Here is a 25,191-nt window from a genome sequence, read left to right as displayed (position 1 = left end):
CTATACAGTCCAAAGTCAGGACTATATTTAATTCCTCTGATCACTCAAAATTCCCTTCTTTCCATCTTGCCCCCCCATTGTTGACCCTCTCCCTGCCTTCTCACTTCAACTACTCCAAGCAGCACTGGGACCAATACATGAGGTCCACATTCTATCTACATCCAGGGGGTGACTACAGTCTGACTGTGTGGTTGGTATATACATGAGGTACAACCCCCATAGATATAAAAAGGCTGGGAACAGGGACGTGCTGGGCCCCTGATTCAGCCCGGGAAAAAGAGTTGGAGAGGCCCTCATTGCGCGTTATAGAGAGATCTCTCTCTCTATATAGCACTGCTGCTACATATACAGTAGAGAGATCTCTCTCTATATATAGCACTGCTGCTACTCAAAGATTTGCCATTTCAGATCATAACAAGTGACAAGCCAGTGGGCCAATTTCATGAATTAGCCCTATATTTCGGTGTTGTTGGGTGGAGACCTTGTATGTCCAAAACCGTTTGTTTTGTATTTATCATTTAAAAAATGATTTAAACTAGTGAAAACAGCCGATCTACAAGCACAAACGCCTTGCGGTGCGAGGCGTTGTGTGCTTGTAGATCTGCTGTTTTCACTACTTTTGTGCAAACAGTTTAATTTTTACTTTTGTGCAAACAGTTTAATTTTTTCCTAATGGCCCGGCCTGGACCGGCCCAGAATGAACTGGCCGTTCGGGAGTTGTCCCGCTTTTCCCAATGGCCAGCACGTCCCTGGCTGGGAAGGAGAGCAGACGGACTGCCTGCCTAAATAGCCCATGATCTGAAGTGATCTTCCATTGTGTGTTCACTTGTAGACAGCTGCCCCACAAGAGGCAAATCTAAAAAAATAAATTAAAACAGTAAAAATGAGTTCACGTGACGTAATTTGGCAAATGCAAGGAGGAAAGGGTTGGCGGGGGGGTCATAATGATATGGTAAATGGTATGTATAGATGTTTGTGTCTGCAGAGTACCCTCCTGTCATTCATCCTTTCTTCACATTAGCAGCTGCAGGAACGACGACCCCATGTTTCTATATATGCATACATATACAGTACATTTATATATTTCATCTGAATAAATAAGAGATCAACTAGCTATGTACGGTACGAAAACCCATTTCAGAAGAATGCTAAACACCAGGAAACAGCCAAAGAGCCACAGAAGATCTAGAAAAGGCAGAAAGAGAGAGAGGGAAGAAAAGGGGAACGAGGCATGAACAGAGAGCATGCTGGGAGTTCTGCTCGACGCTCTTAAAACACAAAAAGAAAAAAAAAGATTTAAGACACTCAAAAGAAAGAAATAGAGGGGGAGAAACAGAACATGGAAGGAAAGAAGGAAAGAAAGAAAGAACGAAAGAAAGAAAGAAGTAATGAAAGAATGAATGAATGAAAGAAAGAGACAGAAAGAAAGAGAGAGAAAGCTGAGCATAGAGAGCGGCCTCCCTAAATCCACTGTGGAGTTAATAGCACTCTTCATCCGTTCATCCAATGGCAGGCTTTTACTGGAATGGTTCCATCTCTAATCTTGTGGCGAGGGGGCAGCTACTGTTACAATCGTGAAATGAAATGTTCACTGTTGGGTTTTGTGGGAACTGTAGTATTGGGGCATCCAGCCGTTTTGCACTGAGAGCAGAGGTCACGATAAAGGTCAAAGTTCAAGGGTCAGGTTTCAGTATTCAGCTGCATACTCTGTGCCGTGGAGCCCTCTGCACACAAGCGTAAACTCCTTTACTATGTCCTTCACTCTCCGTTTGTTTACTCGCTCCCTGTGGGATGTAGAGACAGAAGAAAGATGTCACATAGAATTGATTGACAGGCCTGCAGCAAAGAACATGCGGTTGGCCAACTGAAATGAACTAATTAGCTACCAACCCTGTAATCAAGTGTAAAAAGCATACTATGTGTAAACTGTAGCGGGTTAAAGCCTGATGTTAATTAGTTACACACAGATGTTGCCCACTGAAAGTAGCAGATCTACAAGTTCACAACGTGTCATGCTGCGATGCGTTGTGAGCTTTTAGACTGTCAATGGTCGGCATGTGACGCCTGCGAACATCTAAGTATAACTCAGGCCTAATATAGATGCGACCCACGCACTTCCCCTAATGAGTGTGCCGTGTGCACTACCTTAGTATCTGTGCACTACCTTAGTATCTGCTGCGAGAAGGTGTCTTTCTGTTCAGTGGTCAACCGTGCAGAGGGGAACCCTGGAGGCTGCAATGCCTCCTTTAGCCACACGGAGAGCAGAGCAAAGCAGTGCTTGTTCAGGCTGAAGAGCACCTCTGCAAACTGGTCCATCAGACACCTGGAGGCTCCTCCCCCAATCCCCTGGAGAGGGAAGAGAGTGAAGCGGAAATTTTACATCGGGGACATGATAATTAGAGGGGAAGAACAGGGACAAGTGCACGAGAGGTATAAATACAGTGTCGGGTGAGAGGAGTGGTGCCATAATGTGAGTTACAACCAGGGGCGTCACAAGGGGCGGAGTGGGACTGAGTTACTAGGGCCCAATTATTTACTAGGGCCTTAATTATTTTATACTTTGGCTATTGAAAAATAGCAGATATACAAGCTCACATCGCAGCACCGAGTGCTGTGCTGCAAGCTTGTAGATCTGCTATTTTTTTCATGAAAAATGTATTTTTCTATTTTTGTCTTTGCTTCTGGGAGAGTCCCTGGAACTAAACATTTTGAAATATTCAAAGACTTTTCAAAAATAGCAGATCTACAAGCTCGCAGAGTGGCACTCGTTGCCGCACTGTGAGCTTGTATATCTTTTAAAGCACAAAATAATGCGTAATAATTTTTCACCTCTAGCACCGCCTGGACCAACAGCTTGCCGTCTTCCTGCACCACCCTGGCCACTGGGGGCACATCTGAGCAGCGGGGCAGCAACTCCGTCTAAGGGATGACGCAAAGGGTACAATCAGCGTACAGCGGTCTAAAGCCTGATTTATACTTCACGATATAGTATTATTATAAGCATATAATAATGTTACTGAATTTCAACTATAAAACAATATTGGCATAGTAGAGGTGTTATTTCAACTATCAAACAATATTGGCATAGTAGAGGTGTTATTTCAACTATCAAACAATATTGGCATAGTAGAGGTGTCATTTTGCCGTGTGAGATGTGCTAGAGAGTTAAGTGTGTATGCTCACAAAAAACAGGCACGTGGACTTGACTGTCGGCGCCTCAGGGAATTTGAGTGACAGGATTCCTAAAGACGGGACATGGTGGGCAGCAATCAGTAGACATATTCCAAACACACGAGGGGAAAATGTCAAACGTTCATTATTCTACTTGAGCCGCAATTAGGATGAAGTGCTGGGTTTTATTAGGCATGGGAGCAACGCAACACATGGTTTCAGTGCGAGTATAAAACTTACCGCAGTGGAACACTGCTTTCACATCTAGATTCTCAGACAAGAACAAATCAGGCTTCCTTTTGAGAGCCTAGAGGGCAGACAAAAACACGAAACAAAGAATGTTGTTGTTGCCCGAACCCAGGGGTGCTTCTTGGCGCCCCCACACAAAATAAATACAACTTTACATCTTCCTTCAAAACACTGTTTTCCACCAAACCCGATAAGCCTGGTAACCAGATCTGACCACAATAAGGAGACAGAGCAGATCTGCAGGGGTGTCGCACCAAATTCTGGGCCCTGGGTACAAGGATTCACTGCGGGGCCCCCCATGAATGTTCTTCATAAGGGGAGGGGGTTTAACCCATTTAGACTGGGAACACATTATTTTGTGATTTAACTATTGAAAAATAGCGGATATACAAGCTCACAGCGTGGCACCGAGTGTCGCGTTGCTATAGATCTGCTATTTTTGAAAAATCATGAAAGTTTGTCCAAGTCTTTGATTTTTCTTCTTTTTTTTGGGGGGGGGGAAACATGTTTCTATGTCAGTGGTGCTCAAACTGTTTCACGTGAAGGACCCCCAAAATTATATTTATTTGTCCACAGACCAACCATCTCAAAATATTTAGTTCCAGCCTGGGACCCCACAGAAGAATTTTAGTCACAAATGTTCGCTTAAAAAATACGTATTATTCAAAGATTTGCACATTTCAAAAATAGCAGAGTACAAGTGCCGCACTGCAAGCTTGTATATCTGCTATTTTTCAATAGCTAAAGTATAAAATAATTAAGCCCCCTCCACCTTGGGCCCTAGTAACTCAGTCCCACTTTCTCCCCCCATTGTGACGCCCCTGCAGATCTGCGTACCAGGCTGCTCTAATCTCGCTTGTCTGAGACAATACATACTATATCCAAACTCATATACAGAGATCCTCCATTGCAGAGCTCAGCGGGTATAACAAACAAACTGCAAAAAATAAAACATTCAAAATCATTGGAAACTTAAGTCAAACTAAAGGTAATGATGGCTTTGCTTACTACTTTTTTTCCCTCACTTTTTGGCTGGATTGAATATGCAACAGAAGTCTGTAAGTAATTAACATGTGCAGATAAAGAGAAATAACAACTCATCTCATAATAATGAACTCATTCAGCATGAAGGAGAGGAGAGAGGGAGAGAGGGGAGAGGGAGAGAGATGAAGGTCAGATCTATCCAAAGATAGAAAACAAAAAGGAGGAACAATGAAGAAGGGAGACAAAAATACAAAACATAAAACGGCCAATTCGTCTTAATTGATTAATATTAGTTGAATATTAATTAATTTGGGCTTTGATTGGCTCCGGGGCTGGAATGATTTCCGAGGAGGCCTGGGCTCTGAGGCTCTTAACCAGTCACCATGGGTTTTCTCATCATTCTGACATTTGAACGCCTATAAAAAACATTGTACGTATTCTTTTTTCTGTTTCATAAAATCCCAGTTAATAACATTGCAATTAATAACACAGTTATAAACAGTATTTCTATATTGTGAAGCCCTAACTTCTATTTAAAAATAGAAAATAAAAAGTATCTATAAAATAAATTGACAATGTCAATGCTTATTCAATAACCGTAGATCTTTTTCTTATTATTCACCATAGTCAGTACCATTATGATAGTGTGACTATTCATATTATTCACCTTCCAGTACTGAAGGGGCATGATCCAGGATTATGTTAATCATTGTCACAACCCTTGGTCGCGAGGGTTATTATTATCTTCTCATTTATAGTCATTGTATTTATCTATGCATAGATTTCGGATATTGTGATTCTTTTCCTGCAGTTTTGGGCATCCGAACCACAAGGATGATATAGAGCTCAGTATGACATTAGCTCTCTGGGAGAGAACTTAGTCACGTAAAGTGAGAGGGATCCTACACTGGTCCCTCTTCTCTCTTCCTTTCGGCTCATTTGCCTTTTGTCAGGCCTGTTGCCCGTCTTTTTGTTTGAGTTCGGTAGTCTTGTGTTTTCCTTGATAGCCTGTCTGTATTACTTTTGTTGTTTAGTTGGGATTTACTTTATTAGTACTTTGCCTACTAGACAAACTGTAATTGTATTTCCTGGCTTAGCCATTCTAACATAGATAAGTTATTTTTTTGTGATATATTCAGTCTGCGGACTATTGTAAATAACTATATACAAACATTGTACAATCATGATTTTTAACGAAAAGAGGAGCATGTAAATAAACAGCTACTGTATATTTTTGCTAAGTCAATGGTTGTGATTTCTGGGATCATGTCATTAGGTGTGGTGTATAAAGGTTCATCCGTACCGAGCTACTATAACTATAAATATATTGTTTTAAAAATCATTCTAACCAACACCATAACTATAACGACAATAGTGATGAGTGATAGTGATAGATGGTGGTTGGTGTGTGGACATCTCCCTGCGCCATAGGGAGGGAGATGAGAGACAAAATGGACCTTTGGATACAATCAAGTTGACCCTGACCTTCGGGTGCCTGATGACCCGGCCAATTCGTGCACAGACCATAGAGCACAGAACCCGGATATTAATCCGACAGCCCTTCTTGTATCCTACTGTATGTCTCTCCTCTCTCTCTCTGCTCTTGGTTTCTTTCTCGCTAAATCCCTAACGAACCTAGTACGATCCTAATGACCCTAGTATTAGTTAAATGAACAATTTGTTAAGGTGACTTGGTTAGAATAAAGAGCGTTTGAGGAGAGACTTGGTCTCTTGTTCAAACATTTCCCCTGAGGCTTCATTCCACGGCCTTGCCTACATGATGGGTCACGCTTAGACCCAATAACAAAAAGGACAGAGAGGTAGAGAGAGGTAGAAAAAAAGAGAAACTGAGAGAGCGAGAGAGAGAGGGAGAGAGATGAAATAGAGAAGAGAAACCCAAAGTGGATGAAATAAGAAACCAAAAACACACCTGAGCTTGGAGTTGCATAAATGAATCAACAATATCAGGATGATCCCTGGGTCCTAAAATATAATAAAGATGAAACTTAAGAAATCATAAGAATATAAGAAGAATAAGATACAAACAGCAACTGAATAGATTCAACAGTCATGTAGAAATAAAAAGAGAACAAAAAAATATCTCATTGAAATAATCCACACGTGAGTAAGGAACAAATAGGAGAAGAGGGGTGGGGGTGGGTGGGGTGGGGGGCATATGAAGCTTGGCTGAGTCTTGGAAAAACAGAGAGAACAAACAGAAAACAGGCAGAGGACGAAGACATGGGTCATTTTGATTAAAATCAAATAATTAACGAGAGGAGAAAAGAAAGCCTAAACGATAATAAATAAAAGTGGGTTTGGAGTGGGAACCCAGGAGGCACCTCTGTTACTGTGACAGTTTGGAAGAAAGATAGGGCTATTAAACCCAAATAATTCCCATTACCCCCTGCCCCCCAAAATCAACCCCACCACCCCCCATACACACATTTCCTCTCTCAGATGTAAAATCAAGTGCCTCAAGGGAAATATGGTTACAGTGAAGGGTCAGTTCTGAACCAGTTAATCGAATCCCATTCTCTCGCAACCAGTGTGAAGCTCAACCTAGTCACACACACACACACCCTCCCTTTACACTCAGCTGGACACAGACTACAAGACACATTAGACATCAAACAGATGGTGAGGAATGCACAGAACATTTAAACCAAACATTCCTGTAGAAACCATTGGCACTTTTCCTTTGCAATGAAGAACTCAACCCACACATTGGAAGATGAGCAGTGTAATCAGAATAACAATGAACAAACTTGCAGTGTCTGCCCAGCTTTATTTGTTCCCAAACGCCGAGCGAGACCCACGTCCCCTCTGACCCTCTTCCACACACAGCTCCCCAATTAGAAAAGGTGAACAATGAAACTTTTGGATACCATTTCTTTTTTTAAACAAAAGTGTGCAACGGAGCAAAGGCAGGTTACTCAGGTGACATACAACAGAGTTGTGTGTCACATTCTGTGTGACCCAGCACGCAACGCACACAAGGGATGAAATAGGATGACGTAGAACGCAAATTTAGGAACAGCCAGCCTAAGCAACCATCTCTGGGCATTCAGCAAGTGCACATTGTAGTTTTTGCTACAGCTTGTATGGGACAATTGTTAGGATTTTTTAAGAGATGTACGGTAGCAAGCCAACGATGGATGCAAAGTTGTCAGGGAGCTGAGATGCCTGTACATGGAAGCTATCCTGTCAGTCAATCAATCAAGGAGTGGGGCAGCACCACAGGCCAAGGCCTTGAACTGAAATCCATCCATAAACATTGTAGCGATGTAAATCCTTTCAACATTTATTGGAGTTCAAACAAATGCAGTACAGAGCTCAATTAACAGCAATTTTGTATATACGTAAAACAATGTACGTTTGTTTGTTTATTTGGAAAGTTCCATTGTGCCCCTTTAAGGTCAGACACAGGGCTTGTTCAGAGGACTGCAACGGAGCGGCCAACTCTGATCCCACCAGCGCTAGTGGGCCAGCACTGGACTGGCAACTGAAAAAACTACTGGCTACAGTGATACTGTTGTTATGTTAAAGGAGAATTCCAGACTAGGACGTTTTCTCACCTTTAGTTGGTATTGTTCTCTCCCTAAAAGAGTGGTCGAGGTGTTTTTCATAACAGGCAATCTTGTCCATTCGCCCGACCCGACCACAGCTCCAAAGAGGAGCGGTGGGTTACAATGATAATCTGCTGATTTTTATCGCTCGAAAATCATTTTTCTGTAAATGTCTGTCGTACATAATGATACTAGTCACAATACAGTGTAATTTCCCACTGGGCGCCACCATTATTATCTTTGAACTCACGTTTGAAATCTTGTTTCGCAAGACTTCTGGGTGCGCACTGAGTCAATAGCACCCAGAAGTCTTGTGAGACGAGATTTCAACGTGAGTTCAACGATGACACTGTTTTGTTAATAGTATCATTACATACGACAGACATTTACTGAAAGAAATGTGAAAGAAATTAAGCGGATTATCATTGTAACCCCCCGCTCCTATTTGGAGCTGCGGTGGGGTCAGGTGATTGAGGTGAATGAAAAAAATTAAAAAATACCCGGACAACTCTTTTGGGGAGAGAATCACACCGACTAAAGGTGAGAAAAATCCTAGTCTGGAATTCTCCTTTAAAAAGGAACCTGCTCCTTCAAAAAAAGAGTTAAAGGGGAGAAGGTGGAGCTGCTATTACTCAACCAGTTAAAGCAGGAGAGGAGGAGTAGATGAGGGAGACAACAAAAAGGGGAGAGGAGAAGAAGTCAGCAGGTATAGAGTTCTCTAGATACAGTGGTTCACAAAGTGGATTCCAGGGACTCTGTAGGTTTATTTAGGGGGGTCTAAATTGACCCATTAAAGTCTGTAACTCTGACAGTGTACAAGTGGAACCAAATGGGTTCATTTGGTTCCATTTGTACACTGTCAGAATTAAGGGGAGACCTTGAAATTTGAAAGTTTGAGAAACACGCTCTAGAACATACAGTATAGGTACAATTACACTCGGTCAGATTTATGCTGAATGTAATATCATCTGGGTGATATCCTAGCTGGTTTGAAGTGTGACAGCTATAATGTCTAGCACCAGGGGCCACTTGTAGCCAAGGGCCTACAGTCAAATCAAAACATTTTTGATAGGGGTATCTTATAATGCCATTAGTCAAACGTCAATGGAAATAAAAAAACATTGTTGTTGTTATTATAACAATCTCAAATGAGAGCTGTATGGCATTAAAATGATGTAATCACTGAATGGTGCGGTGAGGTAACGGAACATTTCCCTTGATAAGATCCTTTTATATTTTACTCACTTAGGCAAATCAAAGACCAGCCTGCACTGCCATCTCACTCCGAATAATGAGTAATACCTGCAAATGTTGAAGGGCTGACTGTGTTTAACAAATGCAGCTGGGCCCCTGACCGCTTGTCAATGTCAAAAGTGGCCCCGGGGCTGAGCTATTTTAACATCCCTGGTTTTGTTTAGTGGGAAAGAGAACGTCAATCTCAAGTGGCGCGCAGCAGACACACACAGCGAAGAGATCCTTGGGAACAGCAGAAAGAACTTGCTCGTGTTTTCTCCCCACACACCTGCTGCTACGTTCCCAAACCTCTGGCAATATAATATAAACAAAAACAAACTAAATAAAGATAAAGAAACTGAAGTTGTCACATAATATACATATAAGTAACCCAAACAGACACCTTTCCCACAGCCCTCTCCCCTGCTGGATGCCATACCTTGCTGGAAGATGGAGAGCGTAATGGAGGTGACCAGCTCAAACAGAGCCTTGATGGGTGGGAAGTGAGCCGTCTCGCTGGCAAAGATATGCACCATCTGAAACGTCAAGACTGCCAATCAAAACACAGTCACGGCTTGTAGCCCCCAACCCTGTAGGGCACTGGTTCCCAAACCAGTGCGTCGGGAACCATTTGTGGGTCGCGGGACACATTTTTTATGGATCCCTTAATTTTTGGTTTCCTACATTTCGTTTTTAATTATTATTATTTCAAAACATTTTTTGAAAAACATTCCCAAAAAAGCAAACATTTTCATTAAAATTCAGAAACCTTCTCAAGCAACGTGTTTTGACTTGAGCTTGTACTGTAGATCTGCTGTTTTCACAAATTTGGGTCCCATCTAATCTCTGTTTCGGGTCATGAGCTAAAGGGTTTGGGAACCACTGCTGGAGGATACATGCTCTCCACAAAGTATTACCCATTAGGTATTGCAATGAATTACTGTTCTGTTATTGTTGAATCCGGTTACAGCAAAAACATGAAATCTTTATAAAAAAAATACAAATACAAATAAATATTTACAAAATTCGAGTGGTTTCTATTTCATGGAACAGCAACAGACAGAGAATTATGATTATCTTTTAATTGCTTTGGCTTGAATTGTTGACAGGACAAACATCATAACAACATTGTGTGTAAATAATGATATACTTTATGATGCAGAGCAAATCAAACTGGTGCAGTAGCTTGCTGATACTAGCTAGCTGATACTAGTTATGTCAAGCTTGTTGACCTATTGATAATGTTAAGCACACATACTTTATATGAAACTGCTATAGAAACGTATTTGTTTTATTTCTATTTTTGACAAATAACCAGAATTCATTGTCTGCATTTAACCCATCCTAACTAAAGAGCACTCAGGTAGTCCTCCACTGGCGGCCCGGGGACCACACAGAAAGGCACATGGTCTCGAACCCAGGACCTTCTTGCTGTGAGGCAACAGTACTTACCATTGAGCCACCATGCCAATACAATACTGACTTGTATTGTATTGTATTGTACACAGTGTGTGCGTGCGTGCATGCGTGTCGTGTGAGGTTGTGCGTGCGTGTCGTACCTGTCGTGTGAGGTCCAGAGACGAGGCCTGAGGTATCGTACTGTACATCTGTCCCAGCATCTCACTCAGCTGAGTCAGCATGGGAGCAAAGTCGTGGAGCAGAGTCTTCACCGACTTCTCAAAAATGGCACACACCGCCTGAGGGAGACAAGCAGACATGAGCAGTGGTTTACTACTATTGAAAGGTCATAATAACATCCCATTAGAAGCACACTGACTGACGAGAAGTACATGGCAGGCTTTGAATGAGTGTGTGTGTGTGTGTGTGTGTGTGTGTGTGTGTGTGTGTGTGTGTGTGTGTGTGTGTGTGTGTGTGTGTGTGTGTGTGACTCACCTCTACAACCTGTGAGTCATTGAGCCATTTGCTGAGTACCGTCTGTATGAGAGCAAACACTTGCTGCAACACCACCACCACCTGACCAGTGAACAGGCACACACACACACACGCACGCGCACGCACACACACACACACACACACACACACACACACACACACACACAAACGCACACACTTAGAGACAGAATTTAAGGAGACTATAGCCATAAACAAGGAAGAGCTGCAAACGACACGTTGATGGCAATAACACTGATGCCTAATGATGATGATGATTATTCTGATGGTTAAGGTGCTGCTAATATAATGGTGCTGGTTTCTCTGACTGACCGGGTTGGGTCCGGGTGGGGGCGGTGTTGTTTTAACAGGCGGCGCTGAGCCCTCCCCGGATTCGTCCTCCTGCTTGCTGATGTCCAGCGTTGTGAACAGATTGGACAGCAGGCCCAGGATGTGGATGATTGCTAGCTTATTGGACGGATTAGGCTGAAGGGAGAAGGACAAAAGGGGGAATGGTTATTATTTAGTGATGACTTGAATTGAAAAGCACGATTCGCTACAACCGCATTTTACATTTTTCGCATAAGTAATGCGTCTTGGGTGTTTGTAATCTGGTGAAACGACAAAGAACACAGGTATAGCCGGCAGTGGCATAATACTAAACTTGTAAAGGTGTACCAGAATTCATTAGACAAGAACAAACTGAAGGATGTTCTAGTTGGCCAGGCCACTTAATGTCACTTCTTTTATCACATATTCCCTGATAACTTTTGTTTGTTTGTTTATTTGTTTGTTTGTTTATTCCCTGTTTGTTGGCTTATTATTATCAGTAATCTTGTTATTGATAATCCGGTATTTCACTTCAATCAGGTTCTAGATTTTTCTTTTGGGGTCCAAGGGCCCGCTACAAACTCGATAGCAAATGTATTTGTACCCGGTATCAATAAGCTTTGCGCTTATCAAGCTTGTTATCGAGCATAGTGGCCCATGGCGTCATGTTTAAAAAATCAAGACAAGAGGTGATCAAGAAGTTATTACGGTACTATTCATAATATAAAGCCATTTAACACTTATTGCACACTAATGAATGATTGTTTTAATGACATTTAATGATAATATTTGTTACATTTGTCAATTGTCATCTTCATAGATGGCAGTAGGCCACAAACTCACAGTCACAACAACTGGCCAATAAAAAAAGATACCAGTTCTGTTCAGAATTTGTTGTCTCACGTCTTTCCACGAAATAGAAAAGGCTCAATAGTGGGCTCGATAAAAGCCTGGCTCAATAAGCAGGATCGATAAGGTGCTCATTATCAATAAAAATGAACAAGCTCCATCCCTTCTGACAGCGCGTCGCGGATTCGAGTCCCGTTCCCGACGACCTTTGCTGCGTGTCTCTCCCCGGCTTCCTCTTTCCTGTCTATCTTCACCGGAACTATCAATAAAGGCAGAAAAGCCAAAAAGGAAAAAAAAAAAAAAAAGAAAACAGGCAATCCAAGAAGTGGCAGATGTACAGTAAGGTATGATGTAGAAGAGATATGAGGTGGCAGAGTTCTCAGAACGGACAGCGGTTTACTGGGAATCGGACGGTTCCCGTTTCAATCGCCACACCTCCCCCTGGCATTATGTCAAAGTGACCGTGAACAAGACACTGAATCCCTTTACTCAGTGGTTCTCTTCTTTCATGTCAACGACCCCAAAATTGATGTGTGTTTGGCTGCAGAGCCCATTCTGAAAATACTGTTTTGCCGTGAGTGAAGGTTATTTCAAATGTACACATACAGAACACATGCATACAGTACATGCACAAGTTTCAAACACACACACACACACGTAAGCATACATGGATAGCATAGACACACACGTATACTGTGTCCTCCCCTGGGTAACAACAGTAATTAAGGCTTCATTAGCAGGGTAAGCAGTTAATCAATGCTCGGTCTCCATGGCAACCTGGTGGTGGCATAGGACGATGAAAAGAGAAGCCATGTCTGCCGACTGCCGCACACTCTTAATATATCTGGCTCTTCACACACACACACACACACACACACACACACACACACACACACACACACACACACACACACACACACACACACACACACACACACACACACACACACACACACACACACACACACACACACACACACACATATCCATCCCATAATACAATTCCACTGGCATTTTTTCAACACCGTTATTACCTTCTTGAATAATTATATTATCCCCTTATTGGTTTTATGCAGACAGTACGATGTGAAGCTGATGGGGTGATGACATGGTGGGACACAGGTATTAAGCCTGACTCAAATGCAGGATGACGCTGCTATGCGGCCAGTCAATTCCCTGGCTGGGTTCCAGCCGTATCACATCTCATTTCAATGAGGTACTGAAACAGTGGGACCCTCCTTCTAATTAGAATTAGAATGTACGGTGTCAGCATGGCAACACACCTTACAAGTTGTACAAGTTTTATAAGAGGAGACAATACCTAAAGACTTGTACACCATGATTTGTGGACTTGTGGAGCATAACCGATAAATCAGAATCCCCCTTTTCCTTTATAACTCTGTCTAAATTTAACTGTCACTGGAGTTCTGGTTTGGGTCAAGGACAATGAATTCCCATTGTAGAATACATCCAGGACCACAGATGTACCGTGTGCCTGTCCGCACTTTTTGTCCGATCGTAGGACAGTGTTCCTGATTTACTACTGCTGCACATCTCTTCCGTTTCTGTCCTGGCATGATGTGGCATCATGAGACAGGGTTTCCTGCAGCGCTTTATTGACCAGGCGGGACACCCGGCCTAAAATCTGTATCACTGGCCAAGAGTCTGGTGAAATTTATGCAAAATTCCTCCTAAACGTGCAAAACAAACTATACTTTTGGGTTTGTGTTTGTTTAAAGCAACTTCTCCTATAAGAATGAACGGGGTGCGTACCTTTTGCGCGAAGCCCGAAAGCGCGAAGTGGGGAAATGTCTCCTACCGCACCGTTAGCGCGAAGTGGGGAAATGTCTCATACGTATGCATGCAAATGCAGGCTATTAGCCGACTATTAGCACCCTTCGGCTATCGGCTTCACTTTGCGGGGGGAGGGGAGGCGTGAGGACATTTTAAGCCCTAAGAAACTACACAACCACACAATATATTTGACTAAATGAAAAAGGGTGCCCCCTGTCGAAACTATTGTACTACCACACAATATATCTTCCTGGACCCTTATTGTGAAGGGCTGAAGGCAGAGAAATGATCTACAAGCTCACGTTGTCTCGTGGATGCGATGTGTTGTGAGCTTGCAGATCAGCTATTTTGCGAGACAAGCTGAGTGCAGACAGCACTGCATATTATCAACGTTCACAAGGAAGAGAGACATTGTACTACCATACAATATCGAGCACTGCATATTATCAACGTTCACAAGGAGCTGTACTACCATACAATATCGGTGCGGTAGGAGACATTTCCCCACTTCGCGCTAACGGTGCGGTAGGAGACATTTCCCCACTTCGCGCTTTCGGGCTTCGCGCTTTCGGGACTTTCCCAATGAACGCACACACCAGAGTCCTCCCCTACCCTACCACCTGGCCAAGCCTTTTTCCTGCAGGAAACCCTGTGAGACATTTGGTACATGCTCAACTATACGCAAGTCTCAACTCCGTTCAAAAGAAGCCCCACCACTACCATCATGGCTGATGGAAGGTAACCTGACAAGTGTCCCCGCTAGGTGCCACCATTTGTCAGCCTCCAGTCACGGTACCTGATTTGCTAGTCTGATGTAATGGCCAATACATCAAGAACCCAGACAGAAAAACAATGAGACAGGGAGGCAAGTCAAGGGAAGCAAAAAGAAGATAGGGGAGATAGAGAGAGGGGGAGAAAGGGAGCGATGTATATCGAAAGAGACGCAGGCAGAAAGAACGGGGAAAAGAAAGAAACAAAGGAAGGAAGAGACGGAGAGATAAAAAAGCTTGATCTAAACTGACATTTCTATTCACCTCAGTAGAGGTCTTTGCTGATGTCAGAACAATGGATAAAGGGAAGCGAGTCCCTCTTTTGTTTCGCACAGATATAATGTCAAAGCCTCTGTATCTTTCAGATAAAGTCAACTCTATATTTGTAGCAACCAGCTCACACAGGCTTCATTACACCTAACATTTTTATAGGGTTAACTTTTCTTTGAATGGGTATATAATCCCACACCTGCTTGCTCCTGTGTGTTGTTTGCATGCATGCATGTATTATGCATGTACTGTAGTAAAGTGTGTGTGTGTGTGTGTGTGTGTGTGTGTGTGTGTGTGTGTGTGTGTGTGTGTGTGTGTGTGTGTGTGTGTGTGTGTGTGTGTGTGTACACACATGCGAGGGCACCTGCATTATTGATGATATGTGTGCGAGATAAAAGTGTTTGTGCTGTTACCCAGTGGACCACTAGACACAGGGTCAATTCCAATCTGGTCCCACAGAGAAAATGTTCCACTGCGGTGACTTCCACACAGACAAAGCCTGCTCTGGTGGCTTGATGTGTGTGTGATGTGTGTGTGTGATGTGTGTGTGTGTGTGTGTGTGTGTGTGTGTGTGTGTGTGTGTGTGTGTGTGTGTGTGTGTGTGTGTGTGTGTGTGTGTGTGTGTGTGTGTGTGTGTGCGTGTGTTTCTAAGGGCTGCTTACAGGTATATGGCTGCAGTGCAGTTCAAGTTCACCTACTCTGTGTGACAGCGTAGGTGTGTGTACTGTACTCACTGTCTCGTCGGCCAGCTTCTCCAGCTGCTGTATGTAGGGGGTGATGAGCGCGTGGAGGTTTCTCAGGATCTCTTCGACCGGGAGAGCGGAGAGCAGGAACCCGAGAGCCTGCATCAGCCACATACATTGGCTGGTCTGCGGGGACAAAAAAGAAAAAGACGACGGCGACATGTTGAGAATTCCACTGACATGCAATCTTTTCGTCGCCACGTGGTTGTGGTTCTCAACTCTGGTCCTTGGGAACCGAACGCAGACTACTGCTGTTTTCAAATCACTCATTCAGTCATGAAGGTGAATGCAATTTGCCAAGCAGCAGTCTGTTTGGTAGCACTGAGATCTAGACGGCATATTAACTACATTTTTCATATATATTTCACTGTATATTTAGACATTTTACATATATATTTATATATTATATTTCAGACATATTTCTTATATATACAACTAATAGATAACATCAGGTCTTTACCTAGACTGCATTTGAATTTAGCAGTGTTTCTTTGTAATATAAAATGACACAGCAGCACTGCCAAAAGCTTTTAAGCTAAATGCCAAAACAGAGAGAGGGCACACCAACCTTGTGGATCTGCTTTATAAGCACCTCCTGGAGAGAGAGGGAGAGAGACAAGCCATGTGTGAGAGAGGAGTACGTACATTTTCAAGATCTTGGAAAAATAAAACTTAATTTAGCCATGAACGTTAACCACAAAAATAACAGGATTCAGATCTAGGGCATAAACAGAAGACAAAACAAATGTTTCCAAAACCAGCAAACATGCCCATAGCCCAACACACCTGAGAGACGGCTACTATGTTGTTTGCATAGGGCGGCAGGTCGTATTTACACTCCCTGCAGATTTTCTTCAGTGTGGAGACGGAGGAAACCGAGAGGTCTGGGTTCCCCAGGGCCTGGAGCACCAGGGGCAGCACACTGCTCAGCATCACCGGGTGATCTGCCAGCCACTCCGCTAGAGCGCCTAGCAGGCAAGGGGTTACAAGAGTTCACATACATGAGGAGACGTCACACGGTATAAAAGCACCAAGGCAGAAGAAAAAAAAATGTCTGAAAGGTCAGGAATAAACTGGGTGATGGAATGAGAATCCTAGATCTCCCAGAGTATTTTAAATGATGAGAACGAGTGGTGAAATGACTGATAATCCCTTCATGGTTGACATTACACAGACAAGCCCTCAGGTTCTTTGGTATTAAGTTTAAAGGACTAGTGCTAGTGTTTTGTTTTTCTTCACATTTGGCTCCACCGACATGATCCATTACATGGATATATGAACTGAATTTCATTTTCTACAAATGTCTTCTAAATCCTAACAGTTGTCTGAAAAACGTATGTTATTACCATATAATTATACATAGCTAAAAACTAAAATGACACAGGATGCTTTCCTGAAGAATGTATTTTCAGCTGCTATAAAGAATTACGAGCCTGCCCACAGCAGCGCATGGCAGGGAATGATAATCACTCCTGTTTGTGCCTGTCTGTGAACAAAATAAGTTGAGTAAGGGATGCGCAAACTTCATGAATGTGGGTGGGAATGATCAATAGGCCGCCCCCAAAGAGTTTGGGTCTAAAAGTCAGAATCACAAGTCAAGGTTAAAATCAAGAACAGATCTGCAGATGTTCATGAAACCAGACAGTAATGACTAGTAGGCTGCCCTGAAGAGATTATGAACATTTAGGTCGAAAGGTTCTAGGGTCAAGGCTACAATCGATGTCAATGTCAACGATATTAATCTGTCATATCTCATAAGATAAAACACAAGATTTAATTTTGTACGTTTTCTTGTTAACAAGATTTTCACTATATGGACAACATTTAGGTGGAAACAAACTGTGAAAAATTGAGAAAAACAGACAGCATTCTCTAACTCATACATCGGCAACTGCCGGCCCGGGGGCCACATGCGGCCCCCACCTTCACTTAATACGGCCCTTAGGTTAATATCGGAATACTGATATATTATTGATTTCAGCTGTTATAATTCCAAACGTGCAAACATGATTAAGATCAAAAGTTAACATAAGAATATATAAATGCATTTGAAATTAAATAAGAATGTTACTTTTCAGGATTCCAATACAAAAAAATGCTAAAAAGAATCCCGGATTCCAATTCAAAAATAGCAAAAATAGCAGATCTACAAACGTGTCGCAGTGCGGCGCGTTTTGAGCTTGTAGATCAGCTAATTTTGTTATTTTTTGACTATATATGCATTGTGGCCCTCTGGAGTGAATGTGAAAATATAGTGGCCCTCTCCATTATCAAAGTTGCCCACCCCTGCTCTAACTCTACAATGTCTCAAGGTTGTTCACCTATAGTGAACATGACGGTGTCAGCCAGCTGGACGTTGTTGATGGTGATTCTGGGGATGAGTCCTATCAGGCCGGGGATCACGTCCGAGTAATTCACATCTATCGTCTCCGCTATGGACTGGAATCCGTACAGCAGAGCTTCTGTGTGCTGTAGAGGGAGAACATGGTCAGACAGAGACGCTGTAGCAGGATGCAGACTTGCAGAGAGAATTACACAAGAAAACACTTGACATTCAACTTGTTGTTATTAATCATCATTATTCTCTGAGTTAGTGTGCGTACAAATGTGTGTGACTAACCTGCCACGATGTGGGCTGCTCTGTATTGGTCAGCAATCTTCCCAGTTTGTCATAAAGGTTGCTAAGCAGCTCCGCTCCAAGCATCTCGTACACGTACATAAGTGTATCCGAGATGTCCACTCTGAAACACACACAAAACAAGGCTTATTCATTCTCTCTCCTACTCTTATTGATTCCCACCTTTAATTACCACTTTGCTTCAAGACAAAAAACAGATACACACCATGCCCTGCGAAAATAAAACTCTAATCCCTTGGTGATCTCAAAACCCTTGTGTGTAGATCTGTCTTAGTGGTGTTAATAAAATGACCAAATTGGATATTTTTGCAATCTACAATCTTGTGATGCTTTTTAAATTTGTATTTCACCTATTGACATGCCCAAAATTGGGATGACAGGGACAATGTGCTTAACTTAACTGAACTACACAGCAGTGCTGTATGTGCGCCCTCTAGTTCATTCAGTGTATTAGAGTAAACACTCTTCTGCTGACCAGCCACCCTGTCAGCACTCATCGTCGTCTCTGAGACACTTACTGTAAAGTGTAAATACTGTCTTTTGCCTTGTGCACAAATAGACATGCGAGTAGAGGAGACGCACACACACACACTTGCTCACATTGAGATACGTTCACACACAGACATGCCGATATACTGTACACACACACAGCTGTAGATCCTGAACACACACACACACACACACACACACACACACACACACACACACACACACACACACACACACACACACACACACACACACACACACACACACACACACACCTGTAGATCCTGAACACACACACATACACACACACCTGTAGATCCTGAACTGCTCCTTCTCGTCTGAGGACCAGGATGCGTATTCCTGGTCGGAGGGGAACTGGGCTTTATGCAGCAGTACGTCCACTAACTGGAAGTAGACTGGCCTGTAGACCTGCAGGTACACCGCCTGCCTCTCTGACTCAAACGACATGATTTCATCCTGAAGACAACAACAGGGAAGAGGGGGACAGAAGAAAGATTTGAGTGTTCAGGACAGAAAACTGTTTATTAGATCAGTGGTTCTCAACCTGTGGGACCCCCAATTGATTTTGGGCTGTCCCCCCCAGTTTAAATGTTTATTTTGGAGGTCTCAGCCTGAAAAGGTTGAGAACCACTGTATTAGATAATAGGGTAATATTACAGAACACATACGCTATTATGTTTGCCTCATAGGGATTTGGGGAGCTTATTATTTTTGAATATCATTCTAAGCATAACCGGAACTACTGATTATATGAAATGCCTTGTAGAATTCACCTCCAAATCCATCCGGGCCAGCTGCTTTGCCCAAAGGGAAGGATTTAATTGTCTCAGAGAGCTCGCTATGGGAATATGGAGAGTCAAGGGATGTTGTAGAGGTTTCATCCAATTTAGAAAATCTGAAAATGTGGCATAATCATCGCTTGTTACACCAGTTTTACTAGTGTAAAGTTCAGAATAGAAGTGGCTGTTTATCACATTAGGATTTGTTAACGATTCCCCCCTTTTTGTATTTATTTTGATTTTTGACAGATGATAGTTTTGATGTTTACTTGGGATCCTAGTTACTTAAAGTGATAGTTCACCTATTTTTGACATAAAGCTGTGTGAAATACATGCCATTAAAACAGCGGTTAAAAATGTATTAATTGATTACCAGAGTCCCGTGGTCAGAGTTCTGGTCAGTTTCTAATGAATATTAAGTAGTTCCAATGGGGTGGGGGCCATTTGGCATGGCCCAATCATTGAAAATAGATTAATCCACAAAACTAGCGTCATTTGTATTGTTGGCCTATTTCTACCATATAGAGCGAGGTTTCGTTCTGATCAGCTGCCTGCAAAGCACCTTGTTTTGGTGAATTACGTTGCAGCGGCGTAGTGATACTGGACACAAAAAATAGTACCATGTGACAGAGGGGTCAAAGTTGAACGAAAGTTGGTCTATTTGGTAGAAATAGGTCAACAATACAAATGACGCTAGTTTTGTGGATTCATCTATTTTTAATGATTGGGCCATGAGCCCCGGCCAAATCACCGGAACTACTTTATATTCATCTAAAACTGACCAGAACTCTGACCACGGGATTCTGGTAATGGATTAATACATTTGTAACCACTATTTTAATGGCAAGTATTTCACACAGCTTCATGTAAAAAATAGGTGAACTATCACTTTAACTGCTTATTTAACCAATTGTTTTACACTTGCCTTTCATTTGTTGGCTATAGTTCATGCACTTTGTAAGTCAACCTGGATAAGGGTTAAATGCATATGTAATTGTAAATGTGTCTGTTCTGTCAATAAATAATCTGTAAATTAAAATGGTATGAATGACAATCTTCACATGCCAACACAGTCCAAAACAATCAAACCAGCAGTAGCACTACTAGCTGTGTGTGCACAGTAGGTGAATGGAGTATGCATGGAATAATTATGAAGCAAAATAAAATCTCATGACTGAAAGTTTAATTATGATGTTTAGGAATTAACCCATGTTTCTCTGCTGTTCCTCTTATATCCAACCAGTTGAAGAAATTGAGGCATTAACTTTTTTAATGGTTTTATGATATTTCTGAGCCCATTCATGTTTATGGAAGATGCTTCTGAACATGTATTCCATTGCTAGTTTGACCACTTCAAAAAATAGCCGATCTACAAGCTCACAACTATCTGCCATTTTCAGTGCGCAACATGCTTCCATAGAAGACATGCTGGCTTCTAAGGAATGCAAATGAGTGAAATCAGTGGTGGCGACTGAGAAGTTGAATCCACAGTGGGTACGTACTTGTAGCGTGTACCAGAATGTGAGCGTGAGGGAGCTGGTGGTCTCGTTGACTGGGTAGTGTCCAGGGATGCCCGTGCAGAACATGATCATGTTGACCAATGCCAGGAAACCCTGCCAGTGTTCTACCTGCTCCAACAGAGTCCTAGAGAGAGAGACACAAACAGAGAGAGAAAGTGAGAACTAATGCAGAGAAAGATTGTATTGTACTAGAGGTTCGCGGCCACATCTAGAGATCGCGCCTGCTCTGCAGGCGCTCACAGCTACGTTGCAGCAGTGATCCACCCACATCCATCCATCCATCCACATCCATCCATCCATCCACATCCATCCATCCACGCATCCATCCATCCATCCATCCACATCCATCCATCCATCCATCCACATCCATCCATCCATCCACATCCATCCACATCCATCCACATACATGCATCCATCCACTTCCATCCATCCATCCACATCCATCCATCCATCCACATCCATTCATCCATCCACATCCATTCATCCACATCCATCCATCCATCCACATCCATCCATCCATCCACATCCATCCATCCATCCACATCCATCCATCCATCCGTCCATCCACATCCATCCATCCATCCACATCCATCCATCCGTCCATCCACATCCATCCATCCATCTCCATCCAACCGTCCATCCACATCCATCCATCCATCCACATCCATCCATCCATCCATCCATCCATCCACATCCATCCATCCATCCATCCATTCACATCCATCCATCCAACCATCCATCCATCCATGTATCCATCCATGCATCCATCCATCCATCCATCCATCCATCCACATCCATGCATCCATCCATGCATCCATCCACATCCATCCATTCACATCCATCCATCCACATCCATCACTTACTGTACTGTACTGTACTTTACTGTACTCTACTGTACCCGACTGTACCGTATTGTACTGTACTTTGCTGTACTCTACTGTACCGTATTGTACTGTACTTTGCTGTACTCTACTGTACCCGACTGTACCGTGTTGTACTGTAATTTGCTGTACTCTACTGTATTGTACTGTACTTTGCTGTACTCTACTGTACCCGACTGTACTGTATTGTACTGTACTTTGCTGTACTCTACTGTACCCGACTGTACCGTGTTGTACTGTACTTTGCTGTACTCTACTGTACCCGACTGTACCGTGTTGTACTGTACTTTGCTGTACTCTACTGTACCCGACTGTACCGTGTTGTACTGTACTTTGCTGTACTCTACTGTACCCGACTGTACCGTGTTGTACTGTACTTTGCATTACTCGACTGTACCCGACTGTACCGTATTGTACTTTGCTGTACTCTACTGTACCCGACTGTACCGTATTGTACTGTACTTTGCTGTACTCTACTGTACCCGACTGTACCGTGTTGTACTGTACTTTGCTGTACTCTACTGTACCCGACTGTACCGTGTTGTACTGTACTTTGCATTACTCTACTGTACCCGACTGTACCGTATTGTACGGTACTTTGCTGTACTCTACTGTACCCGACTGTAGCGTATTGTACTGTACTTTGCTGTACTCTACTGTACCCGACTGTACCGTATTGTACTGTACTTTGCTGTACTCTACTGTACCCGACTGTACTGTATTGTACTGTACTTTGCTGTACTCTACTGTACCCGACTGTACCGTATTGTGCTGTACTCTACTGTACCCGACTGTACCGTATTGTACCGTACCTGACTGTACTGTACCCGACTGTACCGTACTGTACTGTACCCGACTGTACCGTACTGTACTGTACCCGACTGTACCTGACTGTACTGTACCCGACTGTATCTTATCGTATTGTACCGTACCTCTCTCTCTCTCTCTCTCTCTCTCTCTCTCTCCCCCTATTCAGCTGACCCCCCCCTTCCCTCTTGTAACCTGAGACTCTGGTGATGATAATGACACATTGCCCTACAGAGGATTGCGCAATAGGTATTGCGAAATAACCATACAAACACAAACTGTACGGTAAATATGCATTTTGAAAACATGAAATGTTGACAGCGCAAAGCGTCCAGGTTAGTCTGTCCTGGTGGGTATGTTTATGAGAGGTGTTGTCAGATATTGTAGATGTAGATACAGATACAGATTTGAAGTGTCGCAACATTGGAATGTTGCTTGCTGGAGTGTATGATGCTGATTGTATAGTGTACACTTCTGCTTTGGCAATGTAAACCTATGTTTTCTCATGCCAATAAAACCCTTTGAATTGAATTGAAAGAGGGAAGGGGGAGCGGGAGCCGCAAGGAGGTCAAGAGAGAGGGAGAGGAATATGGTAACCATATTGACCCTAAGAGTGAGATTACAGACAGCTCCTTAACACATTTAGACCGCGAGGCCGATTGTATAAAAATGCCTTCTAAATCAGTAGTTCTCAAACTGTGTCGTGCCAAGGACCCCCAAATTGATATGTATTTGGCTGCAGACCCCCCCCATCTGAAAATGGTTTGTGCCAGGGGAAAGGACACAAATGCCTTTCCGGTTTTAAGGGGTGAAATGGAGGATTGCAGACATCCATCAGATGTGAAGCATACACACACCTGGAGTGGTTCTCTCCCAGTGTGACAGTGATGCGGCAGATTCCATGGCAGGTCTCCATGTCTCCACTCTGGACAGCCTCTCTGAGCTGCTCCTGCAAGGCCAAGACCTGGGGCACCAGCTTTAGCAGGGTGTTCACGTATCTGCACAAGAGACACACACACGCGCACACACACACACACACACATCATTATGTAAATATGAACACAGAATTGGCTGTTAAAGAGATTCTTTCAAATTGACTTGAAGCTCGCCACCTGAACAGCATTTTACAAGAAAGCAGAGGAGCGATGTGATGCACAGCGGCACACGTATTCTCTCATGACGCTACCGACTGGCACAGGCAGCTTTTGTTTATTCGTCGCCTCCTTCCTTGTCAAGTGGACACACTGTCACACACACACTGGGGAACAGACACACTGGGGAACGGAAACTGGAAGAATCTCTCTAGGGCTGCTGCAGTTTGTTTAAAGCTACACTCCATGGCTGCCACTTACAGTATGTCCTTCACTTACTGCCGTCTCATCCGTTTACAACTCCCTCTCACTATAGCATGCGTACCCAACACACACACGCACGCACGCACACACACACACACACACACACACACACACACACACACACACACACACACACACACACACACACACACACACACACACACACACACACACACACACACACACACACACACACACACACACACACACACACACACACACACACACACACAACGGAGGGAGAAATCTACTCGCCTGACGCTAGCCTCCTCAACACGAGTACTTTCCCTGTCATTCCTAATAAAGGCTAAATGAAAGGGTAGCATTTAGAGGTGAACAGTGTACATTTACATAATAGTGTTTTCATATATTTATGTCTGAATGCCACTAGGGGTCATTATGTGACATACAAATTTGTTCTTAAATGAAGGGGGGGGGGGATCACTGTATACATGCATTATTGTATGTGCATGCATGTACAGTATATACTTGTGTAAGTGTATGCAAACTGTATTAGTGATTGCGTGGTGCGTGACTGTATCAGTCCCAGCCTCCCAGGGGAGTGTGCGCTATGCAGGTGGCCATCCATCATGACAATGTCAATAGCAGACCAGGCTGATGAATATTCATCGATGACGCCTCAAGGTTGAGCGTTCTATCCTCGTAATAAAAAGGATACCGTCTGAATATCAGTAAAGGGATCATGCGGATTTAGTACCACCATGCTGAACATTGTTAAACGGGCTACACACTCTCAACTTTGTTATCCAGAGACTACCAAGTCGACAGTCGGCTACTAGTAGAGTAGGTGCTAAAAATATTATGAAGTTAATAAGTCTGCTTTTCAAC

General features: G+C 43.1%; 2 protein-coding genes across 2 annotated transcripts in view; one reads left to right on the top strand and one right to left on the bottom strand.

Annotated features, from left to right (window-relative positions):
- LOC308292628 (E3 ubiquitin-protein ligase RNF170) overlaps positions 1-25,191 on the top strand; it is a 484,996-nt gene that overhangs the window by 52,956 nt on the left and 406,849 nt on the right. The window lies entirely within an intron of this gene.
- The window catches only part of ipo13b (importin 13b), a 55,150-nt gene continuing 30,559 nt past the window's right edge, over positions 601-25,191 (bottom strand). The window contains exons 6-23 of the mRNA XM_080722282.1: positions 23,845-23,985; positions 21,282-21,423; positions 19,290-19,456; positions 18,473-18,593; positions 18,174-18,321; positions 16,639-16,820; positions 16,421-16,447; positions 15,844-15,978; positions 11,430-11,582; positions 11,100-11,180; positions 10,766-10,903; positions 9,646-9,742; positions 6,335-6,387; positions 3,412-3,478; positions 3,184-3,242; positions 2,830-2,919; positions 2,165-2,346; positions 601-1,784 (exon numbers count right to left, since the gene is read on the bottom strand). Coding sequence (XP_080578408.1) covers positions 1,688-1,784; positions 2,165-2,346; positions 2,830-2,919; positions 3,184-3,242; positions 3,412-3,478; positions 6,335-6,387; positions 9,646-9,742; positions 10,766-10,903; positions 11,100-11,180; positions 11,430-11,582; positions 15,844-15,978; positions 16,421-16,447; positions 16,639-16,820; positions 18,174-18,321; positions 18,473-18,593; positions 19,290-19,456; positions 21,282-21,423; positions 23,845-23,985 — 2,080 coding nt within the window. The 3' untranslated portion in view covers positions 601-1,687. The remainder of the gene's footprint in view (positions 1,785-2,164; positions 2,347-2,829; positions 2,920-3,183; positions 3,243-3,411; positions 3,479-6,334; positions 6,388-9,645; positions 9,743-10,765; positions 10,904-11,099; positions 11,181-11,429; positions 11,583-15,843; positions 15,979-16,420; positions 16,448-16,638; positions 16,821-18,173; positions 18,322-18,472; positions 18,594-19,289; positions 19,457-21,281; positions 21,424-23,844; positions 23,986-25,191) is intronic.

The sequence above is a fragment of the Nannobrachium achirus genome, assembly GCF_963921795.1.
Source record: "Nannobrachium achirus genome assembly, chromosome: 1".
Lineage (NCBI taxonomy): Eukaryota > Metazoa > Chordata > Actinopteri > Myctophiformes > Myctophidae > Nannobrachium > Nannobrachium achirus.
The sequence above is the reverse complement of the archived record's forward strand: the minus strand, read 5'-3'. Positions and strand labels throughout refer to the sequence as shown.